At 49.3% G+C, this 15,268-nt stretch overlaps 1 protein-coding gene across 10 annotated transcripts in view; it reads left to right on the top strand.

The window, feature by feature from the left end:
* PXYLP1 (2-phosphoxylose phosphatase 1) overlaps positions 1–15,268 on the top strand; it is a 68,960-nt gene that overhangs the window by 40,661 nt on the left and 13,031 nt on the right. For all 10 annotated transcript variants that reach the window (XM_032487362.1, XM_032487367.1, XM_032487352.1 and 7 more), the window contains 2 exons: positions 11,194–11,352; positions 12,172–12,298. In XM_032487362.1, the coding sequence (XP_032343253.1) occupies positions 11,194–11,352; positions 12,172–12,298 (286 nt within the window). The remainder of the gene's footprint in view (positions 1–11,193; positions 11,353–12,171; positions 12,299–15,268) is intronic.

Below are 15,268 nucleotides of genomic sequence, written 5' to 3'. Positions count from 1 at the left end.
AGAATGTAGTGTGCATGTGTGTGTAGCGTGTGTATATATGTGGTCTATGTGGTGTGTGTGAATGTAGTGTGTGTGGTGTGTGTGTGGGGGGGGACATGCATCTAGTAGTTTCCTTGGCACCTTTCTTCCCTGCAGAGCCATCATTTTCCTGTATCCTCCAGCCCCCATGCCCTGTCCCTCACACTGCTGTGTTTGGGTCTGTTGTCTGCTAGGAAAGAGAATAACCAGGCTTGGTGTTACCGAACTCAGGTTCTGCTACTCAGGTTTGGCTGCTCACTGCTCAAAAGCCAATAATTGAGAGACAGTTTTCGTAGACAGGAAAGGTGCTTTAATCAAACAGAAAAGCCAGCAATCTGGGGAGAAGGTGGACTCACGTCCTGAGACCAGTTCTGAAGATTCTGCTCAGCCATGACAGTTTTTTTTCTTTTTTAAAAAAAAACTATGTATTTTTATAGTGCAAATAGAAAATCAGTTTTTAAAAATTTACATATATGTGCTGTTCATTGTTTCTAAGAACAGTTTAGAGCATTAGCTTTTTTAACTTACGTAATTATCAAAGGAATAAAGCCAACTACAAAATAAGAATCAACAGAATGTAGTAATCCAATCATAAAGGACAATCAGATGTGCTTACACATACTCAAGAAATCAGTCATCTAAGTTATAAATAATAAGTAGTTTGTGTCTTTTTTTTTTTTTTAGATTCCACATATAAGTGATATCATATGGCATCTTTCCTTCTCATTCACTTAGAATGACAATCTCGCAGGTCCATCCATGTTGTTGCAGATGGCTTTATTTTATTCTTTTTTATGGCTGATCAGTATTCCATTGTGTGTGTCTGTGTGTGTGTGTGTGTGTGTGTGTGTGTGTGTGTGTGTGTGTGACATCTTCTTTATCTAGTCATCTGTTAAGCCATGACAGCTTTTAAAGGGAAAAAATGTGGAAGATTCTGAGTGAATCATCAAGGCGAGAGGTTGGGTCGGCATCGTTCTCCATCGCATGCAGGCTGGCTCTCTTCAGATGTTACCTTTCCTGCGTGACCTGCCCGCAGGATTGCTAAGGGGTTGCTGGGGATAGAGAGCTAGTCATTCTTTTTTTTTTTTTTTTTTAACATTTTTTTATTGATTTATAATCATTTTACAATGTTGTGTCAAATTCCAGTGTACAGCACAATTCCTCAGCCATACATGAACATGTGTATATTCATTGTCACATCCTTTTCTCTGTGAGCTACCATAAGATCCTGCACATATCTCCCTGTGCCATACAGTATAATCTTGTCTATCCATTCTACAATTTTGAAATCCCAGTCTGTCTCTTCCCACCCCCCGCCCCTTTGGCAACCACAAGTTTATATTCTATGTCTGTGAGTCTATTTCTGTTTTGTATTTATGCTTCGTTTGTGTGTGTGGTTTTTTTTTTAGATTCCACATATGAGCGATCTCATATGGTATTTTTCTTTCTCTTTCTGGCTTACTTCACTTAGAATGACATTCTCCAGGAGCATCCATGTTGCTGCAGATGGCGTTATGTTGTCAGTTTTTATGGCTGAGTAGAGCTAGTCATTCTTTAACACTTAATTCTTCATTCTTCTCTTAATCTAGGAAAAGAATCAACATAGTGTGCATTCAGGAGAGCATAAGTCAGGAGTCAGGTTAAATTGCCTAAAGATCTCATTCCTGTTATTTAGATGTTTTTAAGGTTAGAGGGGAACAGAAATGGGCAGACAGGAAAGGGACAAAATGTATAACAGTGTGTAGATTAAAAGAAAGCTGCCCCCAGGTGGGAGAGCGCGGAGCGCTTGCAGGCTGCCCGGGCGCTGCGCTGCTTGCCTCGGTCCGCCAGGTCCTGGCTTTCAGGCTCAGCCCACTCTTCGAGGTCGGCTGTTGGCATTTGCAGCTCCAGCTCTTTGTGGGCACCCCTGTGAATTTTGCTGAGGCACAAATTCACATAATCGTAGCTGCAAGTGGACTCCTTGGCCCCTGAGTGGGCCTGGTCCTGTGTCCTGCCGTCCAGCCTGAGGGCTTTGTCATTCTCTCCTCTCTGTCTGGTGTATATTTTAGGGAGAAAAGCATGTGTCTCAGTGGTATGGGTGAATCTGGGGATTCATGAAGATATTAATATGTTTTGATGGCAAAGGTTCGGGGATGCAAGAATGCCAAGGCTCTAATGTATTGTCTGTTTTTTCAAAAAACACAATAAAGTTCGTCCTGGGTTTTTATTTTGGTGAGTTGAAGTCCAAAAGAACAAGAAATTAAAAATGAGGGTTTGCATGTTTCAACTAAGGGTTCTGTTATAATATCACCATCTCATCATTATCACCCAAATGTTTCACTTTGTATTTTTTATATTCATCTTGACTCTTTCCTTGGATGGAGATTTATTTTTTGTAATTTCTGAGAGTTTTAATTTTGCTTTTTCTTTGAATGTTTCACATCCAGCTACCACATAGAGTTAAATATCTGTGGGTGAAAAAAATTCTGGAGACAAGTGACCAGATCAAGTCTGACAAATCAGCTTTGATCACAAGGTCTTAATTTAAGCTCCTGTTGTAGTTGCATTGGAGGAGGTGAGACCATCTTGCACCAGGGACAAACTGCAAAGGGGACACATTTATGTCTGTGGGTCATTTCTCGTGTTCTTCCAAGGCGGAGACATTGTTTCTCTCTCTCTCTCTCTCCTTCTCTCTCTCTCTCTCTCTCTTTCTCTGCTCCTCCCTTTCTTCTTTCCTTCCTTGTTTCTGATCTTAGAGAATTTCTCCTAAGAATAAATGGGAAGATAGAGATGTATGATCAAAGATATTTATTGCACTGCTGCTTATAATAGGAAAAAGAGCTAGGTGACCAAGTGTCCAGCAGTAAATAATCCTGCCTCCACTACACCATGTTTACATAGACCTGTCTGTATTGACTTGGAAGATGTCTGTAATATATTTACTAAAAGGACAAGTGGTATTTTATATGGGTATGGGTGTGTGTGTGTGTGTGTGTGTGTGTGTGTGTGTGTGTGTGTGTGTAGTCAGCAGTATTGATAAGAAGGGGTCTCTCCCATTTTAGAGGAGAGGAAGCAATCAGAGTTAGTTAGTAAAACTAGAAAGTGTTAGTAAAATGAGTTGGTGAATTCAGGAGAGGATGTGCCAATCTCCAAGACTGTATGAGGAGAGAGACAGAAGAGGGGAGGGAGGTGCGAGATGTTTACGCTGGAGTCACCACAGAATGGAGGGGAGCCCAGGACGCAGTGGGAGTCTGCCCAGGCGGAGTTTGCACCGATCAGCTTGGGCCCCTCTCCTTGTTGTCTTGGCAACTGGGCTCCAAGCTGATGACATTAAAAAAAAACAAAACTTGAAGTGATGTGAGCGCTAATCAGAGGCAGAGCCCTGTGATCTTAGTAGCGCCCTACCTTGGTACGCCCTACCTTGTGGGAGGGGGAGGATTTTGAAACTGATCGGGAATGAGGTCTTGGGGGCAGAATCTGAGTTCTGAATAAGAAAGTGAGGTCAGCAGTGCACACAGAACCACCTGGAACTGTCTCATCATCCTTTCTGCCAGCATGGCCCCAGCACGTGGTCCTCAGCGAGGCCCAGCAGAGCGAGGCCCAGCAGAGCCAGGCGCCTGGCAGGAGGGACAGGGAGTTGGCCATGATGCAGGGCCCTCTCTGATTTATCTTGTTTGGGCTCCAGTGTCACCTCTTGCCTGCCCTCCCTCCTCTCCTCTTTGTCCTGTGTCATCTGAGGGGCTGGACCTCACTGGCCAGGGGTCTGCCTCTTGGGGAACCTGGAACCCAGCTCTGCCTCTCCCCAGCCCCGGGTATCTGCCAGAGGGTGGGACGGACAGCTGGCCTTCACAGTGTCCAGACACCTGCGGGCACAGCGCCTCCTGTACCCGCATGGTGTCTCACAGAGGTGGCCTTCCCAAAGCTCTCCCACCCACCTGGCCGGCTCTTGCCTTTGACCCTTTTCACAGAAGCGAATGACTGGCCCATCTTCCTGCGCAGTCGCGTTGGTGGCCTTGATGGGGTGCAGACATTTGAGACACAGGAAGCTTATTTGTTCCTCTTGGGAGGGGGGAGCAATGCCCCTCGGCCATAGGGACCCTGTCAGTGTTCCCACCAGAGCAGGGACAGAAAGACAGATGTCACCTCCGGCAGGACATCCAGCCACACACACACTGCAGTGCTCACTGTGGGTTTCTCTGGGCGCTAAGAATATGCGTGACTCACTTCTTTTTATACCTCAGTGTTGAATGGCTATTTTAGGATGAACACACATTTATATAAATTTGAAAGATCCCTTTTCATTTTATGAAAAGAAAATGCTCTTCTTGAAGGTGTTGAAATTGGAAACCTGTTTCCAGGTGCATTGGGTTCTTAGCCTGCATCCACAGACATCTACATTGTCTCCTGTGGTTTCAGGGGTCCTGTGAACCCCTAGAAATCAAATTTTAAAGCTTGTGGGTACAGTCCTTTTTCAGGAGTGAGGATCAGTATCTTTTGTCAGATTCTCAGAGGTGAGGCAGAAGGGACCCAGGCCCTGAGATGGTTAAGGATGACTGAGGTTCTTTCCATAGTTCTTTTGGGAGGCTGTCCCTTATGTCTCTCTGATTTCTAGTTTCTATCATGGTTTGGAATCCTTGGTGTTTGCAGCATCTAACCCAGGATACCAGGTTAGGATAAGTCCAGTTACCAGTAGCCCCAGAGGAGCATGAGATTTCCTGGCCCCTCCGGGAAGCCACACCTGGACTCAGGTTCAGGCCACAGTGGGACTCCTGCCCCTGTGCTCTGTCTGTCCTGTGGACTTAGGTCTCAGATGTCGGAGGGGTCAGGCAGGGAGGAGATAAGAGGTTGGGAATAGCCTAGGGCAGGAGCTGAATCTCTGGTTCCTGGCTCCCGGAATGGGACCAGACTTATCACTGGCACCAAAAGCATTTACTAGATTCTTGCCTGACAGTGGTTTGCCATGAAACAATGAGAACGAGGGATGCAGACCGATTAAGAATGAGGATAATGAGGAAGGTTGGTGTATTGTGGTGTTGTATTTGTGGGCTGGTAGATCAGAAGGTAGCTGTGGATTCAGCTGTCCGATCAGTCTTGTCTCTGTGAAACCAAGCCTCTCAGCCTGTCCAGATGCAGACTTGATTTTTCACATTAGGCCTGTCAACGCAATTTCTGCCCCTGCCTTCAAAAGCAAATGACTGAAAGCAAATAACCGAACTGTGGGCTCCGGTGGCATGGTTCTGGTTTCTATTTGAGCTTTACACACATTTTTATATTCAGTGCAGGCTAGAGGCAGAAAGGGCATTAAAGACACCTTAGTGGACGGAGGAACACCAAGCAGATTGTGGGAATTGCCTATCAGAGCAAACCATGATTCTTTGGCAGGCCAGTGAAGGAGAGAATCCAAGGGGAGGTTTGGACTGTTGGGAGGAAGATATTGGAGAAATCAGGAGATAGGACTTGGGGGTTAACTTATGAGAAGGCACCATCTTGGGTAAACTGGATTATTTAAGGGAGTCAGAAAAGCTACTAAAATTAAGGTGGTCAAGGTGGGCAGGGTGGCTGACTTCCCTTGTGCTCCTGTGAAAGGTGTGGCCACGGCGGGTCAGCATCCCTTCCAGATTCTTAGTTGAAGGTGGGACCTTTTAAAAGCCCATAAGGAATATGAATAATCACATTCAAGGGACAGACGTGGAACCAGCACTGCTGGATTTCTTACCACATTCCAGCCACTGGAAGGCCTTTCTCAGGTGATGCCTCGAGTCATCCTCACCACCACCCTGGCACAGCTGTCATTGTCTTCATTTCACAGGTGAAGGAAGCGAGGCACAGTGAGGCAGGAACATTGGCCCAGGGTCACCGATCTCAGAAGTAACAGAGCCAGGACTTGAGCCCAGGTCTTCATGACTCTGGCCCCCAGGCCCATGCCACCTCCCTGCATTCAGAACCATGGACAGTCGTGGCTGCAGAGGTGACTGAGGACAGTCTTGAGTGGCACTGGGAAAGAGGAGTCCCAAGGAAGATGTGACTACTGTCCGCTAGGGAGGTGACCAGCCCTGGGCTCTGACTAGGAAGGTGCAAAGCAGGTGGGGGAGGGGGCCACACCTCGGCCCCTCCAGGTTCTTTGCTGGCGCCCTTGGTGATAAGACTTGTGTGACAGCTGAGCCCAGAGCAGTGCAGGCAGAGCTGAGCCAGCACTCTAGCCCCATCGTTCTCACCTGTGCTGGGACACCTGCGGATCCCTGACACCTGGCTTCGGTCAGCCAGGGTGTCTGTGCAATCAGAGGAAGAGCTGACAACTAAACAACAGTAGGATAACTAAAAACTAGGGCAGGGATGGCAGGAGACAGGGGTTCAGAGGTCACCTGACTCTCTGCAAAATGGACTCTTCCACATGGGGAAGCTCTCTTTCCTGGAAAGGGTCTTTATTGGCACGGTTGGCTAGGGCCGGGTCCATCCCTGGGGCCGTCAGCATGGTAAGGACAGGGTCCTGGAGGAGCCACCCCACAGAAGGAAAGGAGGGGTGGTGCTCTGACCTACGGATGGGGTTGCCAGCGTTCCATCAGGATCACCTGTAAAGGGCTGCATACACGGGGTTCTTAAGGCCAGATCTGGTGGGGGAAGGCCAGGAAGCAGGCGGATTCTTGTCCTCTGTCCCAGGACAGAGCCCCGACATGGGGAGATAAGCTGGAGACTATGAGCATGGGTTTGGTCCCCCAGAGGAAGGGCACTGGCCTGTCTTCTGCTTGGGATCAGCAGAGTTCCTAATTGTCCCACAGGGCACTGGAGGAGCTGGGGAGGCCTGCCAGGAGAAGCAGCTTCCTGCAGCCCCAGACCCCAGATGTCACATCTGCTCACCAGTCCCCAAGTCCCCAAGTCTGCCCCTCAGTGCCCTTGAGATGAACAAGGCAAGCCCAGGACTGCTGATGTGGCAGGTCAGGCAGTAGCCAGGGGAGAGGCAGCCTCCATCCCGGGGTCTGCTCCTTCAGGCTCCTTTGCAGCCAGCCTCTCCCAGAGCATCAGCCCTGGTGGGGCCAAGGCCTCAAAGGTGTCTAGAGCCAGCCTGCCGCCTCTTGTCTGCGGTGTTTGCCGCACCGCCCAGCCCTCCCTCGTCCTGTCCTTTTCCCCGTGTAGCCAGCTTCATTTCAGCCTTTCAGTCCCAGCTTAGGCGTCTTCTCGAGGAAGCCTGCTTGGATGATCCCCACCACCGGCTGGTCAGGTAACTGCTCTCCCTGAGGGTTCAAGCAGGTATTCCACCAAAAGCATGGAGCACAGGGCTGCTCAGAGCAGGCCTTCAGTTCAACAAGCATGTGTGGAGGGCCTGCCCTGTGCCGGTTGGTGAGGGAGCATAAACATGAAAGAGACATGGTTCTGGCCCTCTGGATGTTTGGGGTGGCGGGTTGACAAACTGTGGACACCCTTGCTTACATGTACTGTAGTGTGAGCCAGGAGGGCAGCAAGAACCAGGTGGGCTCATAGAAGAGGGATGTCCAGACTACTTGAGGATTCAGGGTGGGCTTCCTGGAGGAGGTGACCCCTGGGGTCAGTTATGGAGTTGACCTGATCTGGGGTATGGAGGTTGGAATGTGGGTAGAGTCACAAGCAAGGGGAAGGAGACATCCTGAGAAACATCCTATGGGAGCAGGGACAGCTCTGAACAGTTCAGGACAATGAGAACCAGGTTAGGGGAGGGGATGCTGGTGAGATGTCTCACTCCATTGTTTCTGTGCATCAGAACTTGCCCCCGATTGCGTAGTATCTGGAGGACCCTTTGAAGGGCCCCACATGGACTGATGCTGTGTCTTGGTGACTTAGGAGGGTTTGAAACAATGCAAGGTCATCTCAACAGCCAGTGGGCGAAGCTGACAGACAGGCCCAGATGCCAGAGGAAACAGCAGATAAAATCTGTCTGGATGGAAGATCTCTTTACATGTAGCTTTCAACCGCTGCTTCCTTGAGTTGTAGGTGGTTCCTGTCTTAGTCCACTGGGCTGCTTAATAAACATACCATAAACTGGCAGCTCATAAACAACAGGAATTTATTTCTCACAGTTCCTGAGGCTGGGAAATCCAAGGCTGAAGCACCAGCAGGTTTGGCGTCTAGGGGGTGCTCACTTCCTAGAGGGCATCTTTTTGCTGTAACATCACATGGCAGAGAAGTGGGGGCAGGGGAGCTCTTTGGGGTCTCTTTTATAAGGGCACTAATCCCATTCTCAAAGGCCCCACCCTCTTGACCGACTCACTCCCAAAGGTCCCACCTCCAAATACCATCACACTGGCAGTTAGGATTTCAACATGTGAATTTGGGGGAAACATAAATATTCAGTGTATAGCAGTTCCCAGGTGGCAGCCCCCACAAGCCTTCCCCTGTGTGCTCTCAGATAAATCAGCAAACTGTAGGGACTCTGGGATGTCCAGGGACTCATGCCCCTCTGCCCCTGTGTCAGCCTATTATCATGTCACCTCTCCCTGGCCCAGACTCAAAGGGAGTGTGCCCACAGGCAAGGCCAAGGGGCCAGAACCTGGTACCACTTCTCAAAGGAGCAGAGTCAAGCACTGAGGAGCGCCACACAGCCTCCGGGAGTGCTGGGTCATTAACATACTGACTGAGGACATCATTCCCTTGCTGCGGCACAAATCTGCCCGCCAACCCACCAGAAATGACCTCTGGACACCTGAGCTGTGTGTCAGCAGTTCTGGACCCTTCCAGGAAGGAGATGGCTCTAGGACTAACCAAAGAGCTAATCTGAGTTGGTGAAGGGCCAACTCTGTAGCTCTGTGATTGTTTTATCACAAGTAATGAATGAAATATGCTTATTGGGAAAAAAGAGGTGTATCTAGGCATTATAGAAATATACATATATTTCTATACATATAGAATATATGTAATATGTGCTTACTGTAGCTATATACACATATGTATCTATGTGGATTTATAAAACAATATAGACAGTTACAGAAAAACCAGTGAAAATACTTCTTCACGCCCCATTCCACCCATCCCCCAGAGGAAGCCCCTGCTGCATCGCGAAGGATGTCCTCGGAGACATTTTTCTGCTCATTTACATAATAAAAATGCCTTCAAATACATGTGTAGGTTTTCTTTTCTTTCCACAAAGAGAAATACATAACTATTCAGTGACTTGGTTCATTTGCTTTATTCATCTTTGATGCTTTTCCATTCTTGTAACTGTAGCAAAATATTCCGAACGGTGGATGTAACATTCTGTTCTGCTAATGAGAGAGATTTAGGTCATTTCCCTTTTTTTTTGTCATTATAAACAGCATCGCAGTGAATCTCTTCAGCCATTCGTCTCTGTGATGAGAACTGATGTCTTTTTCAAATAGATTCCAAGAGGTATAATAATGAGATCAGGGAAAAAAAGCACATGTCACGTTTTGGTGGTGACTGCCAGATACTCCTGAAAAGTCCTTCCAATTTCCACTCTCACCTGCAGTGTCTGGAAGTGTGGGTTCCATGTGGTGGCTAGGACTGATGATATTATTAAAACGTGAATTTCTAGTCTGACAGGGGTGGGAGAGAATCATATCCTGTTTCTGTATTTCTTTAAATATGTATAAATGTTGAACATTTTTCATATGTTTATTGCCACTGGTATTTATTTTTCTATAATGAGCCTGTTTATGTCCTTTATTCATTTATCAGCTATAGGAGATCTATGCTCTTTGAATATTAATGATTTGTTATGTGTTGCAAACATTTTCCTTTCAGTGGCTAACTTGTCTTTTACCTTTGTTTATAACGTCTGTTTGCCAAAGGCAAGTTTTAAATATTTACTTAGAAGAATTTGTAGAAGAAGGTGGGGAGTTTAAATGGATTTAGACTGGTGATTGGGCCCGTTTATGCTGTTGTTCAAATGTATGCATATGTATTACATGATGATTAATAAGCCTTTTAGATGTTAAATGATTCATGGACACTCCTATTTCCGGGTATTTCCTCAGTTGTCAGATGCTAGAAATACAACTATTATTTTATGTAGGGAGTTCCAGACTGGGAACTCTTGGAAAGATTGGGGACCACTGACCCAGAACCTGGGCTTACATCTACTTATACATAATTGATAAAGTGCATGAATCAGGACTCATTTGGTTGGAAGTAACTGAAACCCAGCTCAAACTAGCTTAAGTAAGAAGAGGACTTTCTCGACTCACAGATCTGGGGCATCTAAGGGAAGTTCTGGCCTCGACCACATCTGGACCCAGAGGCTCAGAGGATGGATGTCCTCAGGTCTTCCTTTCTCTCTCTAATGCTCTTCATTTGTCCATCTGGCTTGTCTCTACTTAGCCTCATTTTCATCTGTGGAGGGACAGATGGCTGGGGCAGCCCCAGGTTTCCGTTCCTAGAGATCAGCGTCCAGGAGAAAAGGAGACTTCCGTGTCTGTGCCCTACCTCTCTGAAGGAGGTGGGGCGTTGTGATTGACAGTTCAACGGCTTCACCTGGGCAGGGGGAGGAGTGGTTCGCTGACAGAGGGATGCTAGGTGGACAAACGTCGCACGCAGATGACAGGGCCCACGCATGACATGTAGCAGACGGTGGGGGCGAACCTGGTCTGGAGGCAGAGCAGTGAGCTTGAGATGGCTTTCCATCCATCACGTATGCCTTGGGCAGCCACCTCCCCCTCCCCTTGGGTCCCTGGCTCTCTTCTCTGTAAAATGGTCTCTTGAGGATGAATGAGCAGATGCCTGTGATTGGGCTCTGGGGGCCACAAGATGCAAAGTAGGTGGTATTAAATGAGATATGATAGACACCTGTCCAGCACTTTGTAGGCGCTCCATAAGCAATGGTCTTCCTACTTAGTATTTACCAGAATTCAAAGGGTGTTCAGAACAAAGTAGTCAGGTTGCACAAAGTTAGTGTGTAAGCTCTTCCTTGACCATTGTAGGTGTGGCCCCCTTTGTCAGGGTGGCCCCTCAGCGTTGCATAGATAATTATTGGTGATGAGAGGGTAGTGGCATTGAGAAAGGGGCAGGGCCTGGAGCGGGGCTCAAGAAACAGTTCTTGAATGAGAAGCTGACTTTTTGCTACGTTGAAGTCCAGCCTAACTCTGAGGGAGACAGCAGTTACTGATGAAAATTCAGCTGCATTCTGGGCCCTTCCAGCTGGTCTGTCCACAGCCCACCCCCACTCAGCCCAGTGACCACATGTGTCATGACCTGCTTTACTTTTCCCTGCAGTCCACCTGATCCCGGTGTCGACAGCTAAAAATGAAGTGAGCAGCAAGAGTCGAAAGAGAATCATGCCTGAGCCAGTGACGGAGCCCCCGGGGGTGGACCCTGTTTACGAAGCCCTGTTGTACTGCAACACTCCCAGCGTGGCTGAGCGCAGCATGGAAGGTAGGCCTGGCTGTGCCACCCAACTTGGTACCATCTCCAAGCAGCATCTAAGGACCTGGATGGCCAGGGTCCAAGTCCTGCAGTTGCCACTAGGCTGGGCCCTTGGATAGGCTCTCAGGTCTTAGTTTCCTCATCTGTAAAATGGGAGTGATGAGCAGCACCCGCTCACCAGGCTGCTGGGAGGAGTAAGTAGCCACTTTGAGCAGCACGAGTCTCATGATACGCCCTCCACAAAGGTTTGCCATCATCATGCTTTTCAGTGAGACACCAGCGGAATAGAAAGGTGGCCTCCGCAGGCTCTAGGGTGTCGCCCTCCGCTCACCCCTTTCCCAGGCAGGCTCTCTTCAGGCTTAGGACCTCCCCAGGCTGCTCCAGTGGTGTCTGGCAGTAAAGATGTGGAAAAATACAATTTCCTTGTTGAGTTTTCCTTTTTGAAAGTGTATTAGAGAATGATGTTGAATTTGTCTGTTTGTGCCCTGCCTTGTTCCAAGAGAGATGTAAAGCAGAAGTCGTTGTTTCCAGTGTTTCTGCGGGCCTCCCCCTAGTCTGCAGATGTGCGTGGGGCTCCATGAACAGTCTTGCCTACAGTTCACTGGCCCCTAGTCCCCAGCCACACCCCTACAGCCTCCCCATGGCTTCTGGGGGTCTGGGACAGAACCAGCCCTCTCATGTTCCTCTGCCCTGCCTTGTGAGGCTAGTCAGAGGCCCCTCGCACCCAGCATGGCACCCTTCCACGTGGTCACCCCTCCCCGCCTCGGCATAGTGAAAGTGCTGGGCAGTTCCTGGGTGGTAACCAGACCGTGTGCTTCTCTCTTGCAGGTCACGCTCCGCATCATTTTAAGCTGGTCTCCGTGCATGTGTTCATTCGACACGGGGACAGGTACCCACTGTATGTCATTCCCAAAACGAAGCGCCCAGAAATTGACTGCACTCTGGTGGCTAACAGGTAAATTGCACTTTTCCTAAAAGTCATTTTCAATAGTCTGTTGTCTCAGTTAGAATCAAAAGGCTGACTGGAGAATTACAGGACAGGGGAGTGGCCTACATTTGTCTAGTGAGTACTGTTTGCCGGGAGTCTGATCTTCAGAACAATCCTTCAGGTTAATCCCATTTCACAATTGAGAGGACAGAGGCCCAGAGAGGTGAGGGCACCTGTATAAGGCCACACAGCAGATAAACTGAGATTTGCGCCCAGGCCTGACTGCTGTCTGCAGTCTCCCATCCTGCTGTTCTTCAGTTTGAGAAATGGCTGGGAGCACTGGGTTAGGAGTCCTTGGATCCTGACTTGGCTGTTCCCATTCAGGGCAGCAGGTAAGTCCCTGAGTCTCTCTGAGCCTCAGCTTTCTCTCTCAAAAATGGGGATGACGACTCTGACCATGCAGGGTTGGGATGAAAAGTAAGTGTGATGATAGAGGAGGAGGCACATTACCAGTTGCAAAGCCATATACATGGAAGACATTCCTTCAACCTTTTCATTCTTCATGGGAGTAGAGACAGCTTGCTCTTGGTTGAGAGCCCTTAGGCTGAAAAATATTTGCAAAGAGAGTAGAAATTGTGCATATGGAAATGGCATGGCACTAAAATGAGAGGCACAGGTAGCAATAAATTGATGGGCCAGGCCTCAGCAAATGTGTTGGGGGGCATGTAACATCCCTGGCAGAGTTTACTGAATGAGCAGAGGGGATGGGGGGCATGCTCCATGACAAAGATGTTATTTTGACGGAATGCTTTGGGTGCCAGCTCACCCCAGGTCGCACTAGCCTGGTGGAACCACGGATGGCCTCCCTGCAGCCAGGGCCGTTTGTTCACAGTGGGCTACAGTGTGGATCCAGGAGTTCCAGGCTAACCCTCTGCATCTCAGCCTTCTTATCGTCCGGTATCCTGGGGGAGACGAAGTGAGCCATTTTATGTAGAAACATCATGAAACTCCATGTCATTCTAGGGTTTCATGTCCTGCTGGAGGTCATGAAGTCCTGAGGATTTGGGCCTTCTTTTCTGTGTTCAGCAAGTGTGGGCATCTATCCTTGTGTCTCACGGGCTGGAAAACACCCTGGGTCGAGTCCAGCCCATGTCAGAGCCCATGGAGAAGACACTGGCTTTCTTCCTCATCTCTAGCCTTTCTGCTGGGACCCTCTCCCACTGCCAACCACGGCTTGCTGGCCCCTCACCCTTCAGGCCTTCGCACCTGCCATTTGGCTTGCTGGATGCCTTCTGTAGCTCCTTTGAGGCCCCCTGGGATGTTACCCCTTCTTGGAAACCTCTCTCAATATATGAGGAGAGATTCTCTGCTTGTATCAGGCGCTGCCTCTGCCTCACTTAACCTGAAAACAGGATGTACAGGAGGGGTCTCAGAACAAAATGTTTAATGACTAGACCTTAACTGGCCTTAGGACTAGAGCAGGGGTGGAGGCTACTTGCTGTGCTGGGCATTAACCCTTTACTCTCTGGGCTGGAGCATCGGGGGTGGCAGGAGGACACAGGGTAGGGTGCAGGGAAGGCAGCGAGGGGAAGTGGCTTTGCTCCTTTGGGCACAGCGGGGCTTCAGTGTGCTAACAGCTGGCACAGGCCTGCTGTCCCACGCTGATTGATATGTGCCCTATGAGTAGCCCGCGGACAGAGAGGCCACTAGGCCTCTGAGCTGGCCAGACCCAGGGCAGCCTCAGCCTGTGGAAGTTACCTTGCTTCAGCCCTGGCAGCTGGCAGCTTCTGCTCGCTTTTCTCTTGCTGGGTTTCAGAGTCCCAGGCGTGAGAATGGATCTGCCTACAGACTGGTCAGCTATTGCTGGAAGGCCCCTGGACACCTTGAGGCCTCTGGGGGCCACCTGGCTCTTCCCAGAGACGGGGACCCCTTGGGCAGGGCCGCAGGGCAGCGTGCAGGCCTCCGCTGGGCGCACTATAGCTTGTCCTCCCAGCATCGTTGTCTCTGCCCTCCCTGCACCACCAGCTCCCCAGGACATTGGGTCTTACTCCTTCCTGGATCACTGGTGTCCAGCCCAAGCCTGGCGTGTAAGAGTTGCTGGTCTGGGTTGGTTGCAGAGTGAATTCAGAACCTCAGTGAGAACCACAGGTCGTAATTGCCTGTCATGTATCTGTCACAGTAGATTTGAGCCTCTACCACAGAATCCAATCCTCTGAGGCCATGGTCACCTATTTGATGTAGGGCAAATCTTTTTACCTCTCTGGGCCTCAACATTCTGTTCTGGAACATGGGGATAGTAATGCCTCCCTATAGCATCCTTGTGAGGTCTAACTAAGGTGACAGAGTAAAGCACTGAGCCCGGTCCCCGCTGAGAGCCTGAGACGTGGAGTTTTCTGTCCCGCAGCAGCCTGGAGCCTTCCGGGCCCAGCCTCCTTTCCTGACGAGGCCAGGCCAGGTCCCAGGGCCCCTCGTTCTGCCACAGCGACGGCAGGCCCCTGTGACAGGGCCGCTTCCGGAGCTCCCACTCTAGAGGCGCGATTCTGAGGACCGGCTGCCTGAGCTGCATCTGCCTTCATTTCCCCCGGCCTTGAACTTCTGGCCTTGTTCTATTCTGTCCAACACTGTATTTTTACGAGCTGCTTTCAATCGTTTATAGAAAGTGGGTGGAGTATGCATGTTTAATTAATTCATGTCACTTAACAAATTCCATCTTTAAAAACAATAGAAGTTGATTTGTCATTACAAACACGCATATCACGGAAGAGTGAGCAGGACTCCCAGCAAAGCGGACCCACTTTGGGCCTCTGCCTCCCCTGGGACTTTGGGATCTGGGCCAGCAGCTGTGCCTGCTGCCTTCCAGGTGCCAGTTCAGCTTCATGAATGATTAATTTTTATGGCCTCCTTGAAGGCAGTGCATCCTGAAGTGTGCCCATTACCCTGGTCTGGTGAAGGGGACTGTCTGGGCCAGCACGTGGGGTGTAGGGAGCTGAGTCAGTA

The sequence above is a fragment of the Camelus ferus genome, chromosome 1 (assembly GCF_009834535.1).
Source record: "Camelus ferus isolate YT-003-E chromosome 1, BCGSAC_Cfer_1.0, whole genome shotgun sequence".
NCBI lineage: Eukaryota > Metazoa > Chordata > Mammalia > Artiodactyla > Camelidae > Camelus > Camelus ferus.
Note: the sequence above shows the minus strand (reverse complement) of the source record. Positions and strands in the feature narration are given on the sequence as shown.